This window comes from Monomorium pharaonis, chromosome 2 (assembly GCF_013373865.1).
Source record: "Monomorium pharaonis isolate MP-MQ-018 chromosome 2, ASM1337386v2, whole genome shotgun sequence".
Taxonomy (NCBI): Eukaryota; Metazoa; Arthropoda; class Insecta; order Hymenoptera; family Formicidae; genus Monomorium; species Monomorium pharaonis.
The window spans coordinates 13,530,527-13,556,923 of NC_050468.1; the positions used below are offsets into that span (position 1 = coordinate 13,530,527).

General features: G+C 40.1%; 5 protein-coding genes across 9 annotated transcripts; 2 read left to right on the plus strand and 3 right to left on the minus strand.

Moving 5' to 3' along the window:
• Nucleotides 1–131: 131 nt before the first annotated feature.
• LOC105831656 lies at nucleotides 132–11,576 on the plus strand. 2 transcript variants are annotated; one of them, XR_004962340.1, is made up of 8 exons: nucleotides 132–294; nucleotides 1,067–1,179; nucleotides 5,245–5,478; nucleotides 5,710–5,954; nucleotides 6,081–6,252; nucleotides 6,365–6,606; nucleotides 7,085–10,962; nucleotides 11,091–11,576. XR_004962340.1 is itself a non-coding variant. In XM_036283357.1 (7 exons), the coding sequence occupies exons 1-7, from the start codon at nucleotides 180–182 to the stop codon at nucleotides 10,821–10,823; spliced, it is 4,860 nt and encodes a 1,619-aa protein (XP_036139250.1). In that variant the 5' UTR covers nucleotides 132–179; the 3' UTR covers nucleotides 10,824–11,576. The 2 variants fall into 2 exon arrangements, 1 of the variants encoding a protein (XP_036139250.1); XM_036283357.1 differs by having other exon boundaries at nucleotides 7,085–11,576.
• A 311-nt stretch (nucleotides 11,577–11,887) lies between these two features.
• On the minus strand, nucleotides 11,888–12,509 carry LOC105831659 (probable peptide chain release factor C12orf65, mitochondrial). The gene has a single exon (XM_012671940.2). The coding sequence runs from the start codon at nucleotides 12,475–12,477 to the stop codon at nucleotides 11,974–11,976; it is 504 nt and encodes a 167-aa protein (XP_012527394.1). The 5' UTR covers nucleotides 12,478–12,509; the 3' UTR covers nucleotides 11,888–11,973.
• LOC105831660 lies at nucleotides 12,382–13,441 on the minus strand. The gene is made up of 2 exons (XM_012671941.2): nucleotides 13,246–13,441; nucleotides 12,382–12,538 (listed from the first exon to the last, which is right to left on the minus strand). Exons 1-2 carry the CDS (start codon nucleotides 13,402–13,404, stop codon nucleotides 12,500–12,502), a joined length of 198 nt encoding a protein of 65 aa, XP_012527395.1. The 5' UTR covers nucleotides 13,405–13,441; the 3' UTR covers nucleotides 12,382–12,499.
• An 857-nt stretch (nucleotides 13,442–14,298) lies between these two features.
• Nucleotides 14,299–20,420, minus strand: LOC105831662. Of its 3 annotated transcripts, none has more exons than XM_012671945.3 (10): nucleotides 19,290–20,420; nucleotides 17,830–18,111; nucleotides 16,974–17,756; nucleotides 16,629–16,842; nucleotides 16,337–16,542; nucleotides 15,480–15,725; nucleotides 15,185–15,357; nucleotides 14,939–15,089; nucleotides 14,609–14,778; nucleotides 14,299–14,539 (listed from the first exon to the last, which is right to left on the minus strand). In XM_012671945.3, the coding sequence occupies exons 1-10, from the start codon at nucleotides 19,386–19,388 to the stop codon at nucleotides 14,434–14,436; spliced, it is 2,430 nt and encodes an 809-aa protein (XP_012527399.1). In that variant the 5' UTR covers nucleotides 19,389–20,420; the 3' UTR covers nucleotides 14,299–14,433. The 3 variants fall into 3 exon arrangements, with proteins under 3 accessions (XP_012527399.1, XP_012527400.1, XP_028050468.1); XM_012671946.3 differs by having other exon boundaries at nucleotides 14,406–14,539; nucleotides 15,185–15,288; XM_028194667.1 differs by lacking the exon at nucleotides 19,290–20,420 and having other exon boundaries at nucleotides 14,406–14,539; nucleotides 16,974–17,742; nucleotides 17,830–17,971.
• Nucleotides 20,421–21,385: 965 nt separating this feature from the next.
• LOC105831663 lies at nucleotides 21,386–26,290 on the plus strand. Of its 2 annotated transcripts, none has more exons than XM_012671947.2 (7): nucleotides 21,386–21,538; nucleotides 22,352–22,606; nucleotides 22,996–23,188; nucleotides 23,679–23,779; nucleotides 23,901–24,037; nucleotides 24,114–24,449; nucleotides 24,699–26,290. In XM_012671947.2, the coding sequence occupies exons 2-7, from the start codon at nucleotides 22,559–22,561 to the stop codon at nucleotides 25,018–25,020; spliced, it is 1,137 nt and encodes a 378-aa protein (XP_012527401.1). In that variant the 5' UTR covers nucleotides 21,386–21,538; nucleotides 22,352–22,558; the 3' UTR covers nucleotides 25,021–26,290. The 2 variants fall into 2 exon arrangements, with proteins under 2 accessions (XP_012527401.1, XP_036139253.1); XM_036283360.1 differs by lacking the exon at nucleotides 21,386–21,538 and adding an exon at nucleotides 21,625–21,918.
• Nucleotides 26,291–26,397: the final 107 nt, after the last annotated feature.

Here is a 26,397-nt window from a genome sequence, read left to right on the forward strand (position 1 = left end):
TAGAGACGAGCGAGGGACGTAGCATGCGACCGCGCCTCTGCGACGTTACTCGGCGTGTCGATGAGGATGGGAAGTGCGCCGCCGCCGCCGCCGACGACGACGAGGACGAGGGACGAAAGTGAGTCAGGGATAACATCGTTGCGGTACGTTGTGCGGCGCTGCATCATCATCGCTTAGGAATGGTATCGCCGTCCAAGCACCAATACCAGCAGCAGCAACAGCAGCAGGAGCAACAACAGCAACTCAGACGACCGTCGAGAGAGAACAATAAGTTTGATCCGCGACGAACGTCAGGTACGTAAGTCCCGGATTGTGCGCGTAATAATTCCGCGTTGCATAATAATCCGCGCCACGATCGCTCTCGTGTACGATATCGCGTACAGACGTTTGCACGCACACACACGCACGCGCACACACACACACACACACACACACACACACACACACACACATACGTACACACGTCCGGTTTGACACACGCGTTTTACGTGCCTATCTCTCTGCTCAAATACACACACATACACACGCACGCACACGCAGAGGGATCGACCAGTGATCACTGAGAATGCTCGAAGTATATCTTCGGCGAGGAGACGGTTGTTACGTACACACACGTGCTGTCATCGAGAAGACCGAGACAGACCTTCCGAGTCTGTGTTAGCTCGAACGCTACATAGCGGAATCCTTGCTTTGAAGCGAGTATATTCTGAGCGATCACCAGCGTCGTTTCCCTTGCTATACCGTGCAATAGTAACGATTCACTTTTGCATTTTCCCGTCTTATGATACGTTGGACATGAGTAACAACAAGGCTGTTGTTACTGCTCGACTAGAGATCGTACCAATTTGTCTGTATCATGTGATTTGTACAGCGTGATTGGTACGCTTCTCTCTTTGAAAAAAAAAAGACCGCAGAAAAAACGTTTCTGATATTCCAACCTCCGAAACTACGATTAATTCGAGAAGTCCCGTCGCGTCCACGGGTGTGACAAAGCGACGGCGATTGTTTTGTCGCGCCGATCGCAAGGCAAGAAATGAGTAAAGACTTTTTGGAACTTCTTTTGTAGATATTCGTATACGAAAGGGCCCGCAGCCGCTGGAAGAGAAGTCGTTCTATTTGGACATAAAGAACCATGCCGTCGCGGCCAAGCTAGAGGCACAGATCAGGGAGTTGGGTGGTGTGAGTTGCAATCTCATCTCATCTCTGCTTGCGCGCGATGCCGCTGCGTTATAGAGAGAATAGTAGCCCCGGTGGCTCACAGCCCGCAGCTTCGTTTCCCGCTTCGTTTCTCGCCGCTTATCGATTTGTCAGGAGCGTTTTGGTGTATTTCGGGCGAGTGTGCGAGCCCCTCTCACTTTCTCTACCTGCCTCTTTCTCTGTTCTCCCCCTCCTTCCATCCCCCTCGACCGCGCGCGCCTTTCCCCTTCCCCCCTCCCCTCTTTTTCCCTCCCCCTGCCCCTCTGCTGCCCGTTTTACTCTTCCCGCCATTTTCGATCACTATGCCTACGGCCGCTTCGACATAACGCCCGCTCTCGCTGTAGGGGAGTAGGCGAGCGAAGCGTATGTATGTTACACACATACGCATGCACATGCACAGGCTACACGACGCGCACGTGTGCGCGCGCGAAAAGGCAAAGAATTCGAATCTCCATCTCTCGCGACTAACGATGCGCGCTCCCCGACTCGATTCAAATCGACCTCGTTGCCACGCGATATTACTGAGTACGCGCGTGATTATCGAGCCACCGGAACACGGCGAACTCGCTCCCGAAAAGTTTCGCGTACGGGACGTCCTTACCGGGTCACCTCACTGGCGACCGCGAAATAACAAGGAACGCGACTTTCCCCGAGTTAGTTTCCCGACAGATTAAATTTTTGTTTATGAAACTACTGGAATCATTTACGGGCATCTTTGACAATCGAAAGGCAGTCGTTTTTTTTTCCTACTTTGTGATTTAATGTGAGTGCTAATAATATACCTCGCCGAAAAATATTCACGATGTCGAGGGAAATTATCGAGAGACGGCAACAATTTTGCTTCTGCTTTGAAAGATAAGTTCGCGATTGCCGTTTTATTTTTACTTCTGTTTTGTAGTAACTAGGTCGCGACAATACGTAATGGCAGCCTCCAATTAAAAAAGATACGCTCGCTCGTTATGCTAAAGTCGCGCTGTAATTTTATCCTTTGACATATTCGATTAATTCCTCGCGATCTTTACGCTGCTCCAGTTCACGCATAGTATTTTTAACACATATTATATACAACGTCGTTACGTGCATATCCTCCGAGATTAACTTTTCTAGTTTTACAAACTGGAAACCCGTTTTTTATATGTAAACATGTTACACAAAGTCTCTCACAAATTTTGCGCTTTAGGGGATCTTTATCGACATTTTTTTATTAGAAAATATCTTTGAATTGATTTTACAGAATTCCAAATTCTTTTACATACTCAAGGTACGCACAAAAATAAAGATGTCAAAGGACGACTTTGTTAATAAGAAATTTTTTAATAGGATTTTCGCATTGTGCGAATTTTGATTATATAAAAAAATGTTTTATTCTACAAAATCAATTCAAAGATATCTTCTAATAAAAAGAATATGAATAAGTTGCTTCAGAATCCTCTTAAAAAAGCGAGATAAATACACATGCAAGCTTTGAAGAGAGAAAGCGAACATTCTAATTACAAAAAGTGCAAATAACGCGATCAGAACCTATTAGCCTACTCGCGCCACGGCTTGCAGCGGATCATATGACCCGCGCGCGAGTCGCGCAAACTAGCGCCGTGAAGTTGTCTCTGGTCGCGAGTTCCGCTCCTTCTTTTTCCCCCCATTTTTTTTTCTTTTCTTTCCGCAGGCGATACTCGACCGCTCGGAACGCGCGACCAGAGAGAAAAGGACGATGCAACATTCGCGCGCGCGTGCAGCTGACCCTCTCGCGAACATGACCGAGCGTCGCGCGCGCGAGGAAGCGGGTTTCCGTGCGTCAGCGCCGGCCGCGTATCTTCTCCGCTCGAGGCCGCGCCGCGCTGCGCGGGGGCTACGCCCTAAATTCAAGCCGTTCTCGACAATGTACGCCGTCAGCGCGACGTTGTAGAGCCGCGTACAATACATCCTGACGAACGCGACCCCGACTGAACGATTTTTCTGTTGTTGACAAACAATTCCCGCGGCGAGCGCCTCGCGCGTCCCGCGCCATCTTCAGATCGATGCGCGAGACTCGCGCCTCCGAAGAGAGAGCGGAAAGGGGAATGGGAAAGAGGAAGAAAAAAAATAGAAACGCGAAGCGATTGCGAAAAGCAAAAAATTCACGCGCGTGAAGGGTAGATTGGATATTCCTCTTGTGGACCCGTGTTGTTTTGCAGCGTAATATCCGCGAAAGATTTTTCTCCTTCAGAGAACTTAGAAAGGAAACTTTTTTCATTGGAATCGGAGAGGTTAATATTAATGAAAGAAAAAAAAACATTTTGCAATTGATAGCATGCTCTAGAGACGTAAATAAATTTCATGTATACTTTAATAGACCTTTTTTTTTCAATCAATTCAACGATGTACGCAGCGATAGTATGCAAATGTACATTTGTTCCAGACCGTTTCTACTCCCTTAACTTTGAACGGTCTAACGGGGACGAGCGAGTCGGTTTCTCGCGCGTGACGCGGCGCGGAGCGAAGCGGAAGGGCACAAGTACAAAGTCGCCTCGCAACGGCCTAATAGAGTAGCTGTCAAACCATGCCGTCGAATCCGTCGTTGCAGATCCATCATCGTTGTCGTCATCGTCGTCGTCGTTGTTGTCTGTTGACAAACAAATCGCGCGAAACCGGCGCGTTGCGCCCTCTGAGCGATCGCGCGCGGAGTCGCGTTTTGGTCGTACGCGCGCGCGCGTACGGCCAAAACGTCTGTGCGCGAAAATTTCGAAAAGCAAAGTTACGGCGAGGGGTGGGGCGGAGGCCCGAGGAAAGGCGGCGGCATGGCCGATGACGATGCGAAGGGACGGCGGCCGCGGGAGTCGCGCGCGCGTGTCCTCGCCGTCGACGTCGGCCGCCGCCGCCGCGCGAGAGGAGCGGACGCGCGCGCCGTCTCCAGGCCCCCGTGCCAAGCTGCTAACGGCGAATGGCCATTTTGTGCGTGACAGTTGTCCATCGCGGGCGGCAGTGCCCAAGTGAGCGCGAGTAAAATTGGAGTCGCGTTGCGTCGCGTCTCTCTTTACCTCACGCTTGTTCGTTCGTTCGTCGGGGAGTCGCTTTGTCGTCGTCGTCGTCGTTGTCGTCGTCATCGTAGTCGTCATCGTCGTCGACACGGCGTGTCCCGATGTGCTCGACATAGATCGCGCGTCCTCGTCGGCGGAGCAGCCGCTGCCGGAGTCGAATCGTTAGCGGAGCGTTTGACAGGCGGCCGTGGCTCTCGAGGACGCGTCATCCTCGCCGCGGAGGACGTGCGCCTCGCCATACCTCGCGTCGAATGCGCCGTCGCCGCTCGCGCCGGGGGCCGCTCCACGTGTCCTCTCCTCGCTTCCTCTCTATCTCTACCTCCCAGTGCCTTGGACAAGGGACAGCTGGCGGCCGACGCGCCGCCGCGTCATATTATTAGAACAACGCTTCGCGACCGCCGACGCCGCCGGCTACGGCGGCGGCGGGCGGCGAGTGGCAGCGTCCGCTACATGAGGACCAGTCGTCGTGGCGGCACGCGCGCCGTATCGCCGCCTCCCCGACCGAATCGCGCTGCCCCGTGTAACGGTCAGTCCCCGACGTCGTTGACGCCGTCACCGTCACTGCCGTTGCGGTCGCCCGCGAAGGAAGGCCGTGAAATCACTTGACGTCAGCACAACACAATGTAAGAGCGAGCCGCGTCGGGGATCGGGCCAGCTTGCGCGTGTACGTGTGCACTGTGTGTATGTATGTGTGTGTGCGTGCGTGTGTATGTATGTGTGTGCGCGCGCGATGACGACGTTTTGCTTGTTGCGCAAACGATAAACTTCCTCGAAAGTCGAACTGTCTTGCTCGCGAGACGCGCCTGGAGCGATAGCCCGATCGCGCGATCCTTTGTCTGTGTCCAGAGGAGCTCGATAAAGGGAGGAGCCCTGAGTTTCTCGCCTAGAAGAAGTGTATTGCGACGTGTTGGTTGATCCCTCGAATCCGTACGCCTGTACGTGTATACCTTGCTCGCTTTTGCCAGCTTTGCATGCCTCTCGCTCGCGCCTCGCCCAAACTCGTTCTCTTAACTTGGTATTCTTTGTTTTCTAGGTGGTCGAATTGTTTCTTGTGCGCAGTGTGAACCTCGTAGCCAGCGATAGAGTAGATAAGGCAGGTAACACGAACTTGGAAAGGCATAGATGGGCCTACGCCAGTGGCGGCAGCGGAGGACCCCGCTCGCTGAAAAGCATCGAAGTACCAACTCCTACACCCCCGACGCCGTTGCTGAGCTCTGAATGCCCCTCGTCCAATTCTACTCTGCGGGGTCAAACTACCCAAAGATCTGTAAGTATAGAAAATAAGAGAGTAGATAAATTGTGTCGAGTTTATTTTTTGTAGAAATTAGGTTCAACTGTTAATATTCTAATTTTTAAAAATTTATGTTTTCTCTGTTTTGTCTTTGGTTTTGAGAAAAAAAAATATAGAAAATTTCTTGTAGCAGTATAAATAAATTTTCACATCGATTGTACAACAATGTAGTAATGTCAAAATTGTTTTGTGTTTTTAATTTGACAGAAATCGCGAGTGGATGCAATGTTGGAACGTGCTCTGACGCAGCCACAACAGTGTTCCGTGGATCCACTAAACAACGCCCACACTTGGAGAATTCCTATTTGGACGACGGATAAGTTTCAGATTTGGCTTGACAAGGTCTATGAATCTGTCAAGAATAATTCTAATTTGAAGCAAATTAATCAGCACAGCTCGACGAGAGTCAAGCATTTGAAGAGACCATACGTTAAATTCGACTCTATTTACAGGTAATTGTCGCCAGTGATACTTACGTGGCATTCTAATTTCACACATACACACACACACACACACACACACATATCTGTTTTCCCACTTATGACTTATTACCTCACATGTTACATTTCTATTTATAGAACTACCAGGCCTGTATTCCTGGAATTATCGTCGTGGCCCACGTTAAATTTCGACGGTGATCCTGGTTCGTGTCCTTTTGACGTAAAGAAGCAGGAGAAACGAGAGAGCAAATTAATAAACAAAGAGGTCAAGGAGAATAAAAGGGATATTGAATCTATAAATAAGGCGGAGGTGCATTATATTTGTTATTACATAAAACATAGTGTATAGATAAATAATACAATTGTTTAATTGAATTTCCATGTCAAAAAGATCAATGGGCAATTTTTTATCGCATGGACAGGGTAGAGAAATGACTCGGAGACCTCGTGCCACCACTGCACGTGCTCGCAGAACGGAACAGCTGGTCGCTGGCTATTGCGAACTCTGTCACATTCATTATAACGATTTATCGAAGCATGTGCAAAGTGAGCAGCATCTGAACTTTGTGGGGAACGATGACAATTTCTTGTCATTGGACACGCTAATTAACGCAGGTGCCAATGTGGAGGCGTTTTTAAAATTAAACAGAACAAAGGATATTGAGTAAGTATTTGCAATTAAAATCTTATTTAATTCGCTGTTTTTAATGTAATTTTAATATTTATTTAATATTGAAATCCTACTTACGAATTTTCAAACTTAAGATCAGCATGCTGTTTACTAAAAATGGAATAGTAAATTATTACTGATTAAGGACCTAACCAACGATACAAATTAAATGTTATTTTTATAATAGGAAATATTATACTAAGAATTATTTTTTAAATTTTAATTTGTTCTTAAATAAAGATCTATAATCGTTAATTACTTTGCATAAATACCTTTTTTGTCTTATACAAAGTAAATACTATTTGATGTACTACCAAAGTGAAGCATAACGTTGTAAGCAAAGGGATATATTTTTCAAAGTTTTTTTCTATTTAACATTTATAGAAATTATCACGTTTGCGATATGTAAAAAATATTGTTTATATTTCGCACATTCGCCAATTTGATTTATTTGTATTTTGTTATTTCGTAGGAAAGACTGCGACTTATTCCCCAATGGAAATGACAATCTTCATAATGTAGTGCTGCCCGAGGAGAAGGTTAATAAGAACACCAAAAGTTTAAGTAACTTTACCGTTGACGAAATAAAAATGGTGAATGGTGCGCGCAGAAACCTTAATCTAAAGTTAAGTTCGCCGCATAATCTGCGCACTCGCACAAAACACGAGAGCGGACATCTCCTCAGGTCTAAAGGTAGTCCATGGCACGAGGTTGACAAGAGTGAAAAATTTTATGATAAATTGGAGGGTTTTACCATCAAAAAGCGCTCGAAAGGTACTATTTGGATTGAGGAGGACGACCCGGACGAGAAGTACACGGAGGATATTCTGAAGGAGCCCAAGCAGGAAGACTACAAAATCAAACCGTTCTCAAACAATATCGAATTTTATAACAGTAAGGACGACAATATTAATAAAGAGGATAATGTCAATAATAAACACAGTAATCTGGATCCACCAAAGTTGCAGTCGATAATCGTGCATAGAAATGCGCAAAACGGTATCATAAATTCGCGTCATATATCGGAGGATCCAGATTATCTGAATGGCAAGAACGAATGTAACGGTGATGAGAACGCGGGTGTTTTAGAGTGTACGATAAAGCAAATCGATGTAGTAAATAACGGTTATGTTATTGGAGGTTGCAAAGACGATTCGTTTCAGAGAGACAGTTGTGCGTTGCAAGGTGCGGAGAAGGTGGCGATAGAAAACGCGAGAAAACTCTCATCGAATAACGCGAATAATGAAATCATTTGTAACGGGCATAACAAGACCGAGCAGCAGAAAGACTTGAAGGCGTCGTCGCAGAGTGTCGAGAATACTCGGCACATGAAGCTTCTTAAGCATCCGCGCTTGAATCGGAGAGGCAGAAATATCCGGGGTCGATATCGGCATCGATTGTCGGTGGAGGAGCGTTTGATAGAAGACAATCGCGCTTATTATAAGGTGGAAGTATTGGGTAACAAGTTGCGATCGAGCGCAGTGCCGAGTGGCGGCAATCCACAGCATGTATCGGCGAAGGATGGTGAGGAAGACGAGGAGAAGAAGGAAATGCCGTCCAGCCAAGAGAAGCCGGTGGTGGTGCGGTTTAAACGCGTGAGGAAGTCCGAATTGTCTTTGCTAAGTGACGAGGCGGAGTCTTTCATGTTCGGCGAGCCGAAACGGGACGACTCGAGCGAGCGAACTACCAGCGACGGCGAGCAGAGCAGCATACTGCCAAGGGACACGGACAGCGAGGTCAACGAGACTGTTAATTTATCGGTGTCGCTGAACTCGTTAAATTCCAGTCCCATTAAACAGGAGGTTGTCGAGGAGGACTCGCAGGATTCGGTGCACCTGGGCAGAGCGAGGAAGAGAAGGCGTACGCAGGCTGAAGCGTTCATCAAGGACAATACCGACTACTACAAGTTTGAAACGCCTGGTAGCAGGTTAAGGTATCAGGCTCCGTTGACTGGTATCAAGGACACTACCGCCGTAGATGGCAGCAGGGAACACGGAACGGCGAAGAAATCGAGTTCGCATGAACCGGAAAATTGCAAGTTGCAGACCGACGGTGTCGTCAAGAAAGTTTATCCGTCCAAGCCGTCACCGGAGATTGAGAAGATGCAGTTCTCCTTTGAGTCGGTGCCTATGTCCGAGCCGTGGTATCAAACGTATCAGCGTCAGGATACGGGCGCCGAGTTCTGGCATTGCTTTAGCGAGTGCGACACGATGAAGCCGTTTCTCCTGCCGTACGAGATCGAGAACTTTCACGAGACACTGCTGAAGGCGCAGAGTAGAATTGACAGCGGCAGAAGACGGGGCCGTGGTCGTGGTGTAGGATGCATGGGACGCTCGCCGAGAAAGAGTCCACGTTGCCACGCGTCTACGTTGGCTATTATGTCCACCATAATCCGCAAAAGGGAGCAACAATCGACTCTGTCCACGATAGAGGAGTCACCGGCTGCCAGATCACGCATGAACACGCCCAAGCTCGAGCAAAAATTGGATCCCAAATTGGACGTGGACGAGGAAGTTAAAGAGATAGCGAAAACGATCGACGAGTTGCTGAGCGCGAAAGGAATGAGCGAATTGGACGACTCGTTCGAGCCCGACTTCGATTTGACACAGACCGAGAGTTTCTGTGAGACAAACCTGCCAAAAGGCGCGCCGCCAAATCTGCTGGAACTGCTCGACAACTGTCAAGACATGACCAACTGTCTGGAGAACAACTCGTCGTGCGCCAGTTCGGAATGCGGTGAAGCAAACGCGGATATTCCGTTGAGACGACGGAAACGTAGAAAAAATCGGACTGGTTGGCCGGTTGGCAACAAGATGAAAAAGAAAATACAGGCGAACAGTAAGGTCTTGACGGATTGTGACAGGGAATCGTTGGTAGAGAAGAGGCTCTATCCGGATGGCGATTTTGCCGAACGTCACGTGCTGAACGCGTCCAACAGATTGTTAGAAGGGATTGATTCTCACGCGGTCACACCAACGTCGATGAACGTCGCGTTGCCAACGGCTGCGGAGCGTTTGGCTGTCAATCAGAGTAACGCTTCATTGGAAACCGCGTCTCATAAATCGTATCATGAGGTGCTCGCGAAAAAGGACAGAAGCGTAGCAGAAGCTATCGGCAGTGACAATACGAGCCTATCGGCGAACAATACGGACAGCTGTGTGAAATCCATCTTGGAGAACGCATGCGACGATGGGACGAACAAGACTCACTTGTCGAGCAAAGATTATCCGTGTAGAAAGGATCTTTCGGGGATGTCGGAGAAAATCTCGGATTCGGGTAACGATGAGAATCACGACAACCACCAGAAGAGTCTGTTCGGCAGAAAGGACGTCAACACGATCGGTGAGAATCTGGTCGCAAATCTGATCACGAAGTCGTCGTCCGGAATCGGCAGGAAGCAACGGCAGCGCGAGCATACCGTTGTTACCAGTGCCGACAGCTGCGAATCGGCGGAGATCGAGAATCAGAACAATCTGCAGTTGCAGTGTAGAAAGGAGGAGACCGGTATAGTTCCTAAGAAACACCACAATTCCAGTTCCGAGCTGTCAGGACCGAAGCGGCAGCTGCGTGGTGGCGGTAACTGCGAGGAGAACTCGCAGTCAGACTCGACGGGATCTGAATTACTGAAGCGTCGTCGCGGCATCGTGTTTGCCGCGACGAGGCGCGGTCGAATGGGCTCGCGAAAGCGGATCTACTCGAGGAAACGTCAGTCAAGGACGGCCGTCGCTCGCAACAACAACGCCAGCCTATCGTCGCCCGATCGCGTCGGGATGATATACGAGGACGAGAATTGTAAAAAGGACGCCTACTTGAGTATTACGTCGTGTAACAAGAAGCAGTCGCCAGGCTCCGCGATCCGCGGCGGCGTGAAGCGCAAGAGTGAGGCGATTTCGTCGTCGGACAATGTCCAGGAGCCATCGTCTGATCCAACGGTGGATCAGTGCGCGTTGTCGGAGCGCGTTAGTCCGTCGATATTGTCGTCTACCGAGCTCGAGCAACGTCGCTCAAGCATCGAGTTCCAACCGGTTGTACGAATGATGAAACTCGACGACCAGGTGGATATGGATCACGGTATACTGTCGACAGTGACGGTGGCAAGCAATCGGCGACTGAGAAGCTCTGGCAGTTCGCCACGTTCGAACCCCAAGCCACCGAGGAAGCGCGTTAAGTCCGCCCGCGGGCACTTCGGGCGATGGTTGAAGAACAGCTGAAGACCTGGGGAACGCAGACGCAAAAGAAAGAGGCTGTACCTCGGTTTAGATTTCAATGATGGCGGTTATCAGGTGTCGATCTCACGATCCGATATTTCGTTCCACCGCAGTGTACATTGTGTATAAAAATATTATTTGTGTACGTAGAATAATATTTAACATTGCATCATAGTATTATATATATATAAATATTATATATATATATACATATATATATATATATATATATCTTTAGTGATACCATTCTACTTAGTAATGTTCTTTCAGGTGGTTAGTTTTAACACTCCCCACCCGGTATGTCCTACTGTGTACATTCTTTAGATGCGGTCGTTGTGTTCTCAGAGGCAGAATAGTTACAATCTTTTTTACTAGTACCAAGTCGTTCCTTATTTTCTATTTTTTTCTTCCATCGTTTTATGTAAACGAAAATTGTGTACCACTTTAATGACACTCATTTTCATGCAGATCATGATTAAAGATTATTTAGAATACATTATTATATATTTTAGAGTACGCAAGACTGCATACAGCTTTATAACATTGTAACCACACATACACATAACATACACATACACACACCACACATACTCACATATATTTCCGTTATATTGTGTATATTATTGAAAGGTAATATTCTATATTTTCGATTCCCCAATATATCCAAATACATTATTTCAAGCAAAATTGCTGTAAGTCGCTCATGAGTTCAGAAAGAGAAATTATTATTAAAGATATGCAAATTTTTCATTAAAAGTCATTTTATTGCACCTCTGATTACAAATGACCTTCCTTAGATTAAATTATGCCAGATACATCCATTTAACTCTAGTCTAATTTTAGATGCAGCGTTCTTTTTTATTCTAAGTATAATTTGAAAACTAATTAATGAGCTAATGTGTGGCAAAGATTATGCAGTGTGATAATTGATTACAATTCTAAAATAAAACTTTTGTATTTTTAGAAACAAAAATTAAATAATGTAAATTTTGATCAATTTAATTCCTTTGATGGATTCAATTGGAAATTAGTGTTGGTTCTTCAGTCCATAAGTTAAAAATGACAACCTTTGTATATAAGTTTTATTTATTCCTTAAAGCTAAAAATTACATTTTAATTTGTATTCTAGAAGAAATTTATTACATAACCTGTGTTACGTCAAGCCTTCGCGTTCGCGAAATGCTTTCTTCATTTCGTCTCGCTTCTTTCTCTTGTAATCTTTTTGCAACTGCTGTTTTTTCTCGAGGGCATGTATCTGGGCTTCAATGGAGCGCTCCTTGTTCAACAAATTGTCGAGCTTCGTCATCAGAAGTTCGCGCGCGAGTTTCCTGTTGTCCCACTGGCTTCTCGTGTCGTGACACTTTACGACGAGCCCTGTGGGCTTGTGCTTCAATACAACCGCGTTGTTTGTCTTATTCGTTGCTTGACCACCCGGTCCGCTACCGCGGACAAACTGTTCCTCAAGATCGGCCTCATCTAGCTTGGGGACGTTCGAGTAATCCAGATAATGCTTAAACGACTTGTTGCGGATCTGTATGCTTTCATGATTAATCAGAACACCTGACACGAACTTGTGGCTGATCAACAAAGAAATGCCATTATGGGTGGACTTTGAACACGTCAACACGGACCTCAACAACATATTTTCCACTTTCATATCTCTTGCATCAAAACGTAATTTATACTACCTTTCTAGCTTCCAAGAATTTCATACCCTTCTGCAAAAGAAGAACAGATTTGTCAGTTCTAAAATATTAATTTGAAGCTTTCATATCTTGTATAATGTAACATATATGTAATCTAAAATTTAACTCTTTGGAGCCGACATCAAAAGCTGTATATAAAGACACTAATTAATTAATTTCAAGAAACCATAATGATATAATTCGTGTTAAAAAATACTAATTCAAGCTTTAAAATTCATGATAAGCTCAACAAACCCACTGCTAGCCCCAAAGAATTAGAAGTTGACACGATAAATCATATATCTATATATAGTGACAATACATGCAATAACATCTTTAATATGCATACAATGCATAAAGGTGAAAATTTTAAAAACCCCAATTTAAAAGCAAGGGTGCCATAAAGGCAACATGATAAATCAATATTATTTTTATACTCATTGCAATTCTATAAATAATTTTTTTCCAGATTAAAGTATACTATTTAACTCTGCTCCAGAATTATTTAACAGTATATTTATAAAAGGCGATTTTTGGCGATCGTTTGGTACATGTACCAAACTGTATCAGAAATAATAAAATAAAAGTTCATTTATATCTCATTTGGTACGCTTTGGTATATGTACCAAAGGATTGCCAAAAATCGCCTAATGTGTAATATTAAACTTGAAAAGTGTAACTTATAGGTTAGAAACAGCGAGAGGTTATGAGCGGTAGACCTCGATATAAAACTAAATTACCTTCAATTGAAAGTCTATCGCTGTCTCATTGGATAGATCTTTGTTATCCTTAAAAGCTGTCCGAATCCGGTCGCGAAAATACTTTTTATTCGTGAATCTTAAACTTTCGCCGTACCTCAGAATGTCCTTGTAAAGTTTCAGGATAGCTTGTCGACTCATCGCAATGTAACCAGAATTAAATTGACTAATGTATGGTTTTTCTAGGAGATATTTTTTATTATCACTAAATCGTTTTAATTTAGTATCACATGACGCTAGAAATAATTATCGCTTTCCATGCTGCACAAAAATTGGACGTAGGGAACATGCGCGGCGACGTTTCTCTTTACAATGGATCAGCTGACAAGAACAATATACTTATTATATATACACGCGAAACGTGTAAGCTTGACAAGTTATATAACATTAAAATCGTTCCTTTTCATGAAGAAACTTGAGAAGAATTGTTTCGTATAATTATTTAATTTCTTTAAGTTTTTTTCAAGGAAGTGGAGTCTTTATGTATCAATATTAAATATTAAATTGTTCGTCAATTTAATTTGTAATATTTTAGTTTTACATGGATTGTGTTTCAAGACCGACAAATATGCGGCGCATGAACATATAAATCGCATGAACTGAAGATTATAAAAATTCACAAAAATTATTAGACATAAAGAGTTGATTTGACCAGCATTTTCTCTTATTTTTTTTGTAATAATTATTTCATATTTAATTTCTTAGATACTAATAATAAAGGGTTACAATTTTAAAAAATAACTAAATCTGAGAAAAATTTTGCAAATATATGCTACAAATGTTGATGCTACAAATTTCATCAACAGAAAAAAATGTTAATGGAATATAATGACAAAGTAACTGGAACAAAAATAGAACAAAAATTATTAAATTCGTGCAAAAAATTTTTTTTTCATTGTAGACTGATACTTATTTTGGAATAAACTTATTTAAATATTTTTATATAATATATCATTTTAAAGCGTAAAATTCGTTTTACTGATTATTGTTGCTAAAAATTGCTCTTTTCTACTTTTCGGTAAAAAAAAAGACAACTTAAAAAAATCATAATATTATATTTCAAAAATTATCAATTTACAGTATAAAACCTCTCAAATTTATGTGAAGTTTCTTATACAATTTCTTTTTGTGCGTTTTTTGAGTTTGACAAAAGAGTAGCATTATTTTATGTTAGAATTCTTGGAATTCTAACTCGAAAAGCTTTTGTATAACATCATCTATTTGCAGCTCCTTTGCTATCTCTGTTATTAATTCATCTACGAGCTTATCAGATATCCTGCAAGCAATATCATTCATAGTAAATTGCATTCAGAGAAAAAATTCTTAAACGTAGTGCTATATTTACCAAGCGACAATGTCCCATGGTTTATTTTGCGTATTGCTAGAGTACATTGGAATTGATTGCATCAATTGCTGATATTCGCATCTATATTTCAAAAAATTCAGCTCAGTTTCATTGGAAACAACAAGCTCAATGTTATTCAGCGAGTCTGCCATAAGTTTTCCTTCTTTTACCTATTGCGTTCATTATATAATCAATATATATTCTTACATTTTATTCTCAGGAAATCTTTAAAAATGTATTACACCCACCATTTATCACAAATGCTTTTATTATTATGAAAATAGGTATAATACATCATTAACCATTTTTCATTATTTGTTTATAATTTACCTTTGTTTCAAAATCTGGGAATTCCGTTAAGCTTTCACAATCTGCTTGACACGATGCGTCGCAATAGCGAGGTACATTTGAGGCATTTTCTATCGATGACATGCAAATAAGTTGCATGTTATCACCAGTTTTTCGCGTTTCGGTCAAAGTCCTTGAAAAACAAAATATAACATTGAGTTCCATTTTTTAACTATTAAAAATAAAAAATAAGAAACATATTTTTTTATGAAATATAGGCATTCACACCTGTTTGTTTTAAGACATTCACATTCACTGCTGCCTGAATAACATACGTCGCAGCTTGTGCTCGTATTGATTTTTGCGTTTATTCTTTCAGACGATTGATATTTCTGCAGAAAATTCATTAATGTCTTCGTAAGAGTTTTAGAATAAATTGGCCTTGCCTCTGATTCATTTGACTATATGTAAATTTGAATGTACGATAAAATCGAATTATCAAAAATAATTAAATAATCTCATTAAAAAAGGATTTTTTCAGAAAAAATAATTTTGAGAGAGAGAGCACATCGCCACAATTCACCTTGTTAGAAATATAAGACATGAAGTCTGCGATAATCGGCACCAAGTTAGATAAATGTTCATCTGTAATCGTTGTCTCTCTTTTCATGAATTCATCGTTATTTGTGACAGTATTCTTAACAATATTTTCTATAGCTTCTGATTGTTTTTGATTTTGTGATTTGCCTGAACATTTTTTCGGCGTTTTATATATTCTTCTTGTGAGCATCGCATTATTATACTTTTCCTGCGGTTCAAAGTTACTGATCTGCAACATGAAAAGAATAGTTTGAAGTTGAAAAAAAGTTTGAAGTTTAAGAAAAAATTACCGACACTTTTTCATTTAAAGATATCTTTAAATAGGCTTTACAAAGAAAGACAGAGAGAGAGAAAGAGAGGGGGGGGAGAGAGAGAAAGAGAGAGAGAGAGAGGGAAGAGAGAAATGTTTTAACCAGAATTGTGCTCCAAACTTCAAGTACATCTATATGTATTATTTACGTATTGTTTGCGTTAAATTTACATGCAGTTTTTTCATGTAGACAATACAATGCAAATTATTATAAAATAAATAACACAGTATTAAAAAAAGTAATTATATAATTATTGTTAATATATCTGATTGATTATATTATATATATAATAGAAATTTTTATGTTATATTATATACAGTAAAATTTTATTATAATTTTTACTATTACTGATGAAATTTGAATTTTCTATGATCCATAGATAATTGTCTAGCTAGATGACACTTAAAATAGTCTACATAGTCTACATTGTAATATAGATTATTTCTTCATAAATTACTCGTAAACATCCCGATAAATCATGGTTACAACAAATCTCTCATATTATTGTAAAGTAGTAAAAATTCTTTACATTATCTGAATCTATGGGTAATATATCCATCATAGTCTTTATATCCTCATCTTTTGCAAATGCTCTATGTTTTCTGGTACTAGTCTGATTTGCAGATTTTTTAGATGGTGTTACAGGGCTAGAACATAGCTGATCCAATATTGGCTCATCAGAAATTTTTTTAACATCTATTACATTATATTTTTTATCTTTTATCTTTTGAAAATCTAAAAAGTAATGCACATATACAAGTTAAAACATTGCAAACAATGTTTAATTTATTATTTGTTACATAAAGTGATTTTATACGTACTTGTCTTAGGTTTAAAGTTATTTTTGGAACTTTTGTCTATGCTGTACATACTCAACCGGTTGGACAATTGTTTGCGATTGAGTTGTTTCTTATTTGTTGAATTTGGAGTGAAAGATGCCATCGACGAAGTTTTGTTAGTATCAAAAAAGTCGTTATTTGCATGAAGTTTCAGCTTTGACAAAACGATATTACATTTGCTTTCAAGTTCCTTCCCCTGCAAATAAAGAACTTTTAAGCGAATTTGAATCGGTTTCTCGTATTGTCGTAAAATTCTAAAGAATGCAATATTGCAGTCAATCATCTTTCTCAGTTTTATTATAAATTTATATTAATAAATAACATTACCAGCGACAAAACATCAGTGTCCCCAGAGTCAAAATAATTTAAGTGAAGCCTATCGCACATAGTCTTCATATCAAGAACTACTTGTAATATCTCCTTAAACTTTCCAGGATGGCCCTTAGGAATAGAGCTGGGAATGTGTTTACAGTAGGCGACCAGTGCCTGCAGCAACAGTTGATGGGCAGCGAGAAGTTTGTGCTCGATGGCGTGCATGTGAAGTCCCAAGTTTTTGTGATTTGGCTTTATTATTGCACGCGGCGAGATAACACACATGTGCCTCTGGATATCTCTGACATATCTGTTAAGATCATACAAATAGTTCCTCGAGAATCGTACGATGAATTCGGCGACGCATTGCTGCCGCTTCTGCAGTTCCTTGATCCCATCTGGCGCCGAAATATTTCCCAGTCTGAATGCAATTTCGTCCAGCAACTCGCAAACTTTCCTCTGCATTGTCAGGATCTTGTGCATGGTAAACGGATCCGGCCGCACGTGAATAACGCCGTCTGCGACGCCGTCGCGACGCGAGGTGCTCTCAGGACTGGAATTATACTCGGCGCCGTTGGTCGCATGATGTAGCTGCCTCGAAGGTTGCCTGGTTTTTCGTGGTATTGGACCAGAGCGAGACCTTCTGGCGTACGACTTGAAATCTTCCATCTCGTGCCTCCTCTCGTAAGTCCGAGCGTTATTCTCCTCAGGAATTGTGAGCAGCAAATTACTGCTACCTGTCCCGGTATCTTTCACGGTTGGCGCTTTCTTCGGAGCCGAGTCCCTGATATTATTTACCTATTATTATGTGAGCTTTAGCAATCTAATTAACGTTTCCTCGTGATACTATTTTTACAGAAGATTTGCTTACCCTCGGTTTTCTCTTCTGACTGTTTCCAGTTTTACTGCACTCTTTCCTTATTCCGTTAGGCAAAATATCCGTTTCCAATTTGTTAAGTTCTCTATCTGCCTCTCTCATACCCTCATCTAACAACTGTTTGATATTCTGAACAGATGATTGAATGCTGTTTCTGTCATAGCCATTTAGCTCTTGTTGTCTGACGAAAGATGCCCATATGCTCTCCTCTTCCTCCCGGCATCTCTGTCTGCGTACATCTTTCACTATGTACTTGAAACGATTTGAAGGCACATACTTTAACAGAAAAGAACAAGATGAGTGAGTTTCGTTTACATAGTAAAATGTATGGAAAACAAATGATCAAATCTTATGTTGAAAACAAATCTTGTATCTGCTGAATACAAAACAAATTTTTTAAACAGAATTCCAATAAGAGCACTAAAAAAATCAAGTAGAAGCTATTATTCCTTATTTATTTAAATGATATATTTTATTTAAAGTTGTCAAATGTAAAATCTTGGTTTCTCTGTTTGTAATTTGCTATTGTTACGTTGGTTAAATATAAGCTTAACTATGGATAACTAATGATGTACCGCATTATGTACTATAATAAACAAACAAAAGTAGCTTAATGTAATTATATTTTTTAATTTAAAAAATGATATTTTAATCAAGTCTGTATGAAAATTAGAATTAGTCTAAAAACTATCAATTAATTTACAATTTATTATTTAAAATTCTAAAATCATTTTACTTATTATATCAAATACTTATTTATATGCTGCGTTATTTTTTAAGAAGTTAAAATCAAAATATATTTAATATTAACTGAACTAGTAATTTATAATAAGTTAGTATTCTTATTTGAAGTTTATTATCAAAATTATGAAATCAATATTTTTCAGCTAAAAAGTTTCCGAAATTTAAACTTTGTGATAAAATCATAAATTGATGGTTCAGGACTTATTTTAAAGTCTCAACTTTAACGTGTATATCATAACTATTCTTGGAAATGATTTATCACTTTGTTCTGCTAAACATAGTTCACATATTAATAAATAAGTTTGAAATATAGTATAATTATACTAGTTGCCAAAAAATATAAAGTTACAACTGTATAGATAGAAAAAAAGAACAAACAGTTGCAATTGAGAAAAAAAAGTAATTCTAATTCTAATTTTGTTATGAGCAACAAGTTACTTCTCAAACTTGTAATAAAATAATGACAAATCAACGGCAGAAACCAAGGATAGGCATACTTCAGCAAGAGATACAGAACATAATGCATTATAATAAATCATCATAGTAATTTATCCTTGTTGACGTGGACGCAGATCCTAGTCCACAATATTTTATTCGAATCTGCAGAACAACTGCTGATAATGCATACACCGATTAACAATTTTGCTCACTGGGTGGAGTACAAACGCGGAACGTGTGTGCTATCCCGAGGAAAATCCCGCGGTATCTACCTTAAAGTTATAATCATCGTTATCTGCACAAAGGAACGGATCCTCCATCTGGTCATCGTTCAGGTGGACGGGTTCTGCGGGATTCAAGAGGAGCGACATCCTTGGTTATGTCTGGCGAGGGATGCGTTCATTCGCGTCCCCACAGCCGTGCCATGAACGACGGGTATTAAAGGAGGGATAGTGCGAGTTTAAAAAACGGAACGCCGCGGCACGACTCCTTGCGTGGGAACGCGGGTGGACGGACTTTGGGAACGAAGAGCTCCTTGTCCAGTGCTGTACAGGCTGAAATTGCCGCGACACGGAAAATCGATGTCTCGATCTATCTCTCTCTCTCTTTCTTGTCGGATTCTCGGCCTCTTTCGTCTCGAAGCGGGACGTCTCGAGGGGTGGCGTTCAAGGCCAACGTTCTAACGACACTCGATCGATCTTTTTCCACGATGAAACGTATTGTACATTTCGCGATGAAACGCAAATGGGAAATCCTCAAATCGAAGAACGGGAACGCCAAATCGTCGTATTGATCGCGCTTCCAAACGTTTCTCGTTACCAGAAATCTTTAAATTCTCGAGAGAAGAATAAAAATCGCGCGATTCGAATTCTAAATTAAAATTTCAAATCTCGCGGTGATTCAAGTTGAATCGAAGGCGCGGTTTGGAACGATTCCGGAGAGAAGCGTTTTACTTTTTTTCGACAGGGAGAACCGTTATTGAAGCTGCGGGATTTTCGTCGCCGAGCGCTCGGAAGCGCGTCGGCTACGTGAGATACGATCGGAAAAGCCGTGGGCGCGGCCACGCGCCACGGATCAATACTCGCGCGCGGCTTAACCCATGACGAACCGGACGAACGGAGTGTAATCCAGCCAGCGGTGCTCAACGCGCGACCTCGACGGAGAGGTGCCCGTCCGTCACGCCTGCGCCACGTCGCTTTCCTCAGCTAATTACGCGCCACGGTTAATTTAGGCGAGGCTGAGTCATCGTGGGCAGAGCTGTAACTAAGCAGAGACGACAGGATCCAGTATGAATTTGACCCAAAAAATTGTCCAAGTTTTAATTTTGTCGCTGCTTACAAATTTGAAGCTTCGACATTAATTGACAAACATCCAGCTTATCTATTTAGAAATTATGAAAAAAGGGAAAGAAAAAGAGTGATTATTATTTACTTATACTTTAATCCTTCTACTTTTTAATTTGTTATTGAATATAATTTTTTGAAACATAAAATATATAGGAATTAAATTTGAAGAATGCTCTTATTTCCTACTTCAATTGATAATAATTTTAACGTCGCATCGAAGCAAATCATTTTCATTTTTCATGTATATTTTTCATGAATTTAACTCTTATTGCCCACACCTCACCCAGTCACACGGTAGCCACACGGGTGCGATTTGGGATTTTGTATTTTTAAGTTTTAATAACTTCATGTTTAATTATTTAAATCAAATGTATACTTTATAGGGATATCATTTTCAATAGAATCCGATAAAAATACTTGCAGAAGTAAAAAATATTAAAAATCACAATCTTCAAAATAAGATTTTCAATTTTTGCTTGTCCCAAATCGCACCCGGGTGGCTTCCAGGGGTTAATAATTGTTTAAAGGTTTATTTCGAAATTTGATTTCGATTCCTATCATAATTGAAAATTTTTTCTGACCCATGAAAAATCGGCTTGCGTGGATTGCGATTCATATTTTGGGAATTCCTGATTTAAACAATTATTATATCTTAATTATTTATTCTCCCCCCCGAAATTAACAGACTCTCAAGAATAAAAATTTTACCCAGGGCACATACAGAGCTAATTACGACTCTGATTTCGAATAAGAAATGGCCACCGTGGCGCGAGGACAGAAATAGAGCATCCCTGCGAAAGGCGGACGCGTGAAAAGCGCGCGAAATTCAAACGGTCGCGACAATGGCTGTCGAAATTTGGTTCCTCTCGGAGATGCAAAAACGCGGACGGAAGATAAATTCGTCAGATCCGTCTGGATCTGTCGCATTCGCTGGGGAAACGATCTCCACTACAAGATCGCCGATCGGGGACCACTCGAGGTCTGTCCTACGGGCCGCACCGCGCCGCGCTTTGGCCAATCAGTGCGCGCGCGCCGTACCACGGTAATGTCACACTGCGCGCGCAGGACGTTCTCATTCAACTCCAGGATCTCTGAGGATCTCGCTACGCTGCGCTCCGCGCAATTCGTCCGCTTCCCGTTCTGCGAACTCTTCCCTGTGAGCTCGAGAGTGCTCGGTAAGAAGGCTTCTGGATCAACTTTCTCTCAGGGTACCTCGATATGCGATCCAATGACGAAGACCTCGCACGCGTTCGTCGCGTATCCTCGCAAATTGTTTTTCGCGATCGCGGGGGTTTCTCAGCGGCGTTTGTACACTCCCCTTTCGCATGGCGTTACGAGCCCGGTCCCGGAGAAAGTGTTTTTGTATCTCGCGATCGTCGTTTGTCTTTTTTTTGGCAAGAGTCGTGCAAAAAAGTGCCGTTTGGTGAGATTTGACTTGTTGACTTTGCCGCAGACTCGTTCGATCCGAAAATACGTCGCCGCACAGTAACACTCGATTAATGGACGCTACTGCGTTTCTTCTTCGTTGGTTCCCTTGCTCCACTTGCTTTCACAAGTACAAAATAAATAACGAAACGGCTTCTAGAAAAATAGTATTTTCGAGAACAATATAGGCCTGTTCTTTGTCGCTGCATTGCTACACTGGTGCGATAAGCTAGAATAAGACAGAAATATTTTTTCCCATTTTAACTTATTGTACTAGTACAGCAGTGCAGCGACAAAGAACAGGCCTAATATAATATCCATTTTCACATAATTTGCTTTAAATTACTCTTTATTTTTTTCTAATTTTTAGAATTAGAGAAATAATGAGAAAAAGCAAGTAAAAAAAAGATTGAAGTTAATTTGCATTGATGAAAATGGAGTAAATGTTTATGATCAAGGGTGACTGACTGATTTTTTGTGATTTTCGTAATATTTACTTTACGCGATATTTACTATATTTTTATACCTATTGCAAATAATATTAATCATGAACTTTTTTTCAGGTTGCTTATGCTAAAACATTCCAAGAAAGTTTCATTTGCACTAATGAGCTCTGAACCACGTATAACTATGCGTATCAATGTGTAGTTTTAATGGGTGACATTTCTTGAGATATTTGATAAAAAAAAGGTACTGTTAAAGTAAACAAGGGCAAAGTAATCAGGGTGCTAACAAGAAACTTTTAATTGATATTGACTGACACCTTCAGAATGACGTCAAAAGTACTGATGAAACTACCAACAGTGCCCTTTCCTCAAGTAATTATACCTTCATCTTTTTATTAAATGTTAAATTACTGTACAATAAAATTTTTTTAACTTGGTTAAAATGTATTTATGCCTTTAGTCAATATTTTCTTTGTTATCCTAGTAAGCATTGTAGATATTGTAAAAAATAGCTAAATTCTTATACATGTTATAAAATTTACACAGTGTTTTTTCATGTCTTAGAATGGAATTTCTTGTACAGTTCTTTCTTTTTTTTCACACTAGAGAAAAAAATTGTACAAGAAATTCAGTCCTAATAAGATCCGAAAAAAAGATGATTCCATTGTAAAATCCATCGTTGAGGTTATTTCTTTGATTATTCAAACAGAAGAGAGAAATGATCCCAAGTTTTAATTATAATGTCTTGTATAATTTTACAGGGAAAGAAAGCACCGCCTGATCTGGTTTCCTTAACCGAGAGAAATGAGGGATTCGCGCATGTTAGGCATCAAAGTCTAAATGTAGATAGAGTGATGCAATTGGAACAAAACATGAAGTTCTTACAGGAACAACATCAGATAACTTTGGTCGCCTTACATCAGGAGATAGAATGCTTGCGCCAAAGAAATAGAGGTAACATGGAGATACAAAATAATGTAAACACCTGAAAAATACACTACTTGTTTTATTAATAAGAGGTTGGTATTATTGTCTTTAATACAGATTTGTTATCCTTGTTTCTATATAAACAAGGTCATACAATACTCAAATAATTATACTATGTTATTGTCATTCGTTTAATAGAATATCATATCCTATTTAAAGAAATATTGGGAAAGAAAAAATCTCCTTTTACTTTGCCTTTAAAAACTGCCAATGACAGTAACTTATCGATGTTTAATTCAAGGCAGTTATGTTATCCGGTTATTCAAGCATTGTACAATCTTATTAAACAAGAATAAAATTTGTATTCAAGACAAATTATAGATTAATCTTTTGTTAATAAAAAAAACAGTAGTTTATTTTTTTTACATTTATGTTATTTTGTCAATTCTCTGTAATTAATAATAATTGCAATGACTTTCTTTGAATATTTTCTAATTTGTTTTATAAATCTTTGCAGATTTGCAATTTCAATTAGTTTTTTCCAAGAGAGCACACTATGGCGCAGCTAGTAGTCCTTCTTCGCCCGAAGATAATGGAAATGGGTTTGCGAAATCAAAGGTATTTGAGGCAATGCTATTATGAATATTTGATAATAAAATGCCTTTTAATATTATTTTTTGCTCAAAAAGTGTCTTGAATATCAAGATAAAAAAAATTGAATTCTAATTTGAATTTATAGGGTAGCCCAACATGTGTTAACATAACACCTCTGCAGGTGGAGCTTCTGGAGAAAGACTTACAAGACATTAAGATGTCATTACAAGAGGCAAAAACACATAATCAATATTTGTCCAACGTTATAGAACAGCAAAAGAAGTCAGTTATTTTATACAAAAGTGCATATATTTCGGCGCCGCATAATGATAGGCTAACGTTTCTTTATTCTCTGCAGGAAATTGAACACAACGGAAGATCAAAAGAACAAAATCGAAATGGCGGACGTAGGAATTCAAGTCGGAGATCCCGTGCAAGCGAGCTTAGTTGTACTTCTCGAGGAATCGTACGCGATGGTAAAACGATTGCACAAAGAGAACATGGATCAAAAGAAGGAGATAGCTTCGTTAAGAGCAGCTTCTTCGGCAAATAACGCTGGTACCAGTAGAGGTGGACGCTCCCGCGACGGTAATAATGGTCATTACAATCGTAGTTCGTCCACAACACAGGAACAGAACTCTCGTAAATTTCCACCGTTACCAATACCGAGCTATTGGCATCGTAGATCATCGAGGTACAGAATTCTATCACGTCTATAAACTTTTAAATTTATTATGAAAACATTTTTAAAAAGTCCCTATAAAACTCTAGACGTTTAATAATATTGCACAATATTTCTTTAGACAAAGTAAGACAAATTCAATATAGTCTCCTGATAATTAGTTATATTGTGCGATAATATTGAACGTTTAGAGGCCGCTGGGACCAAGCAGGTGTTATGAAATCGAAGGATAGGATAGAATTTACGTATGAATTATTACAGGTACAGCGCAAATCGACACGAGAAGCAAGATCATCAAGCGGACACGGAATCGACTGTTCTGCCGCAACTCCCGAACGGCAACGTAAAGTCAGCTGACGCGGCTAGTTTCGAATCGCCGTCTTATCGATCGCGCGAGTATCGCAATTACGGCCGCGACGGCAATAATCGCAAGTACCGAGGTCAAGCGTCGCGAAGAGACAGTAATCATCATCATTACCATTCTCGCGATTTCAAAGATAGAAATTCCAAGGATCATTCGAGAGACATGAACGACACTGGTGAGGGTTCAGGGAAAAACACGGATAATCCTCGGAGACAGTAGATCATGAAATATACGACAGCCAAAGATTACGCGATTTGACGAACTTTAGTCATTTGGAGCGCATTGAGAATTTCGATACCAACTATACCAACTATAAGACTTATATTGATAACGAGTGATCAATGTTTTCCTCACTGGTGCTGATCGATCACAACAGTCTCGTACATATATAGCATGTAATAGGATAGCGACGACGAATGAATTATACAATTTTCGATGGAACAATCTAGTCTGTATGCTAATTTTACTCGTTATAGGCTGCCACAAAGAAATGTAGGAACTCGCGCTTTGTAGATTGACGATAATCAACAGAACGAAAAAACTTTTTGCTAGACGAGAAGACTTTTTTTCTTCCTGCAGAAAAGAACGAGAAGAGACATTCCCAAGACTTCAGTATAATAAATGATAGCTTTTCGGCTGAAGCCTTTCATACTTCACAGATTTAAGCTTTATATTCGTGCAATAATCCTATATGCAGTCAATGCATATGTGTACGTGTATTAAATTTTTAATCGATAATGAAGCATGAAAGAGTCGAATCTAGTCATTTTCATGTATTCTATTGAAACGATAAATCGTTGAACGATTTAACATTATATACATATAGATATATAAACACAAATATATATACATATACATATGTATATATCCTTAATTTTATATTACTTTTATGTATCTATGTTTCTGTAATCTACACTATTAATGTATTTTCTTATGTATATACAATGCATCATGTTTCATAAAATTGAAGATAAATTTGATTTTATTTCGATCTTGTGATATAATTACAATGTGGCTTAGGTGTTAAAATATGCGCGATTTAATTGAATTTATTTTTCTTTATTCAAATTTTTTATTGACCTTTTTTTAATGTTTTCAGCTGCGAAATATTTAAAGACTATGGACTTGCCTGGACATTAGCTAAAAATTTTCGTAATTTCTACTTGTAATTAAATTCTGATTTTATAAAATATGTAGAATGTATGTAGTATTATTATAAATTTATTCATTTTAGGACAATTTGCAGATATTCTGCAGAATAACATGGAAAAAATTTGCCACGTTAATCGAATTATAATACAGGAATACTTTATAATTATGTAAACTCTTGTACGCTTATGAATGGATGAATTATCAAAATAATATAATATCACAACAACTATGTGTGTAATCTATTTTTTAAAAACCGGTCTTCTAATGAGATTATTCCATATATAAATGTTCTATCAAATCTTTAATGTACATTAAATAAATCTTTCTGTATATCAGTCTTTTATTTGTTATAATCATCATTTTGAAATACTTATTTAATTCTGCTAAAAAAAAATATTTTAGAATTATTTTCAAGATATTGAAATAAGATTATATATACAGCAT

Coding starts and splice junctions, on each gene's coding strand:
- LOC105831656 (XM_036283357.1), top strand. CDS start 180: ATGGTATCGCCGTCCAAGCACCAATACCAGCAGCAGCAACAGCAGCAG. Junction 6,253..6,364: donor AATCTATAAATAAGGCGGAG/GTGCATTATATT, acceptor TCGCATGGACAG/GGTAGAGAAATGACTCGGAG. Junction 6,607..7,084: donor AACAGAACAAAGGATATTGA/GTAAGTATTTGC, acceptor GTTATTTCGTAG/GAAAGACTGCGACTTATTCC.
- LOC105831659 (XM_012671940.2), bottom strand. CDS start 12,477: ATGAAAGTGGAAAATATGTTGTTGAGGTCCGTGTTGACGTGTTCAAAG.
- LOC105831660 (XM_012671941.2), bottom strand. CDS start 13,404: ATGAGTCGACAAGCTATCCTGAAACTTTACAAGGACATTCTGAGGTAC. Junction 12,539..13,245: donor CGATAGACTTTCAATTGAAG/GTAATTTAGTTT, acceptor CTTCTTTTGCAG/AAGGGTATGAAATTCTTGGA.
- LOC105831662 (XM_012671945.3), bottom strand. CDS start 19,388: ATGTCGCTCCTCTTGAATCCCGCAGAACCCGTCCACCTGAACGATGAC. Junction 18,112..19,289: donor ACGATGATTATAACTTTAAG/GTAGATACCGCG, acceptor TTTCTGTTAAAG/TATGTGCCTTCAAATCGTTT. Junction 14,779..14,938: donor TCCCAGATTTTGAAACAAAG/GTAAATTATAAA, acceptor TGAACGCAATAG/GTAAAAGAAGGAAAACTTAT.
- LOC105831663 (XM_012671947.2), top strand. CDS start 22,559: ATGACGTCAAAAGTACTGATGAAACTACCAACAGTGCCCTTTCCTCAA. Junction 23,189..23,678: donor CTTGCGCCAAAGAAATAGAG/GTAACATGGAGA, acceptor AAATCTTTGCAG/ATTTGCAATTTCAATTAGTT. Junction 24,450..24,698: donor TGGCATCGTAGATCATCGAG/GTACAGAATTCT, acceptor GAATTATTACAG/GTACAGCGCAAATCGACACG.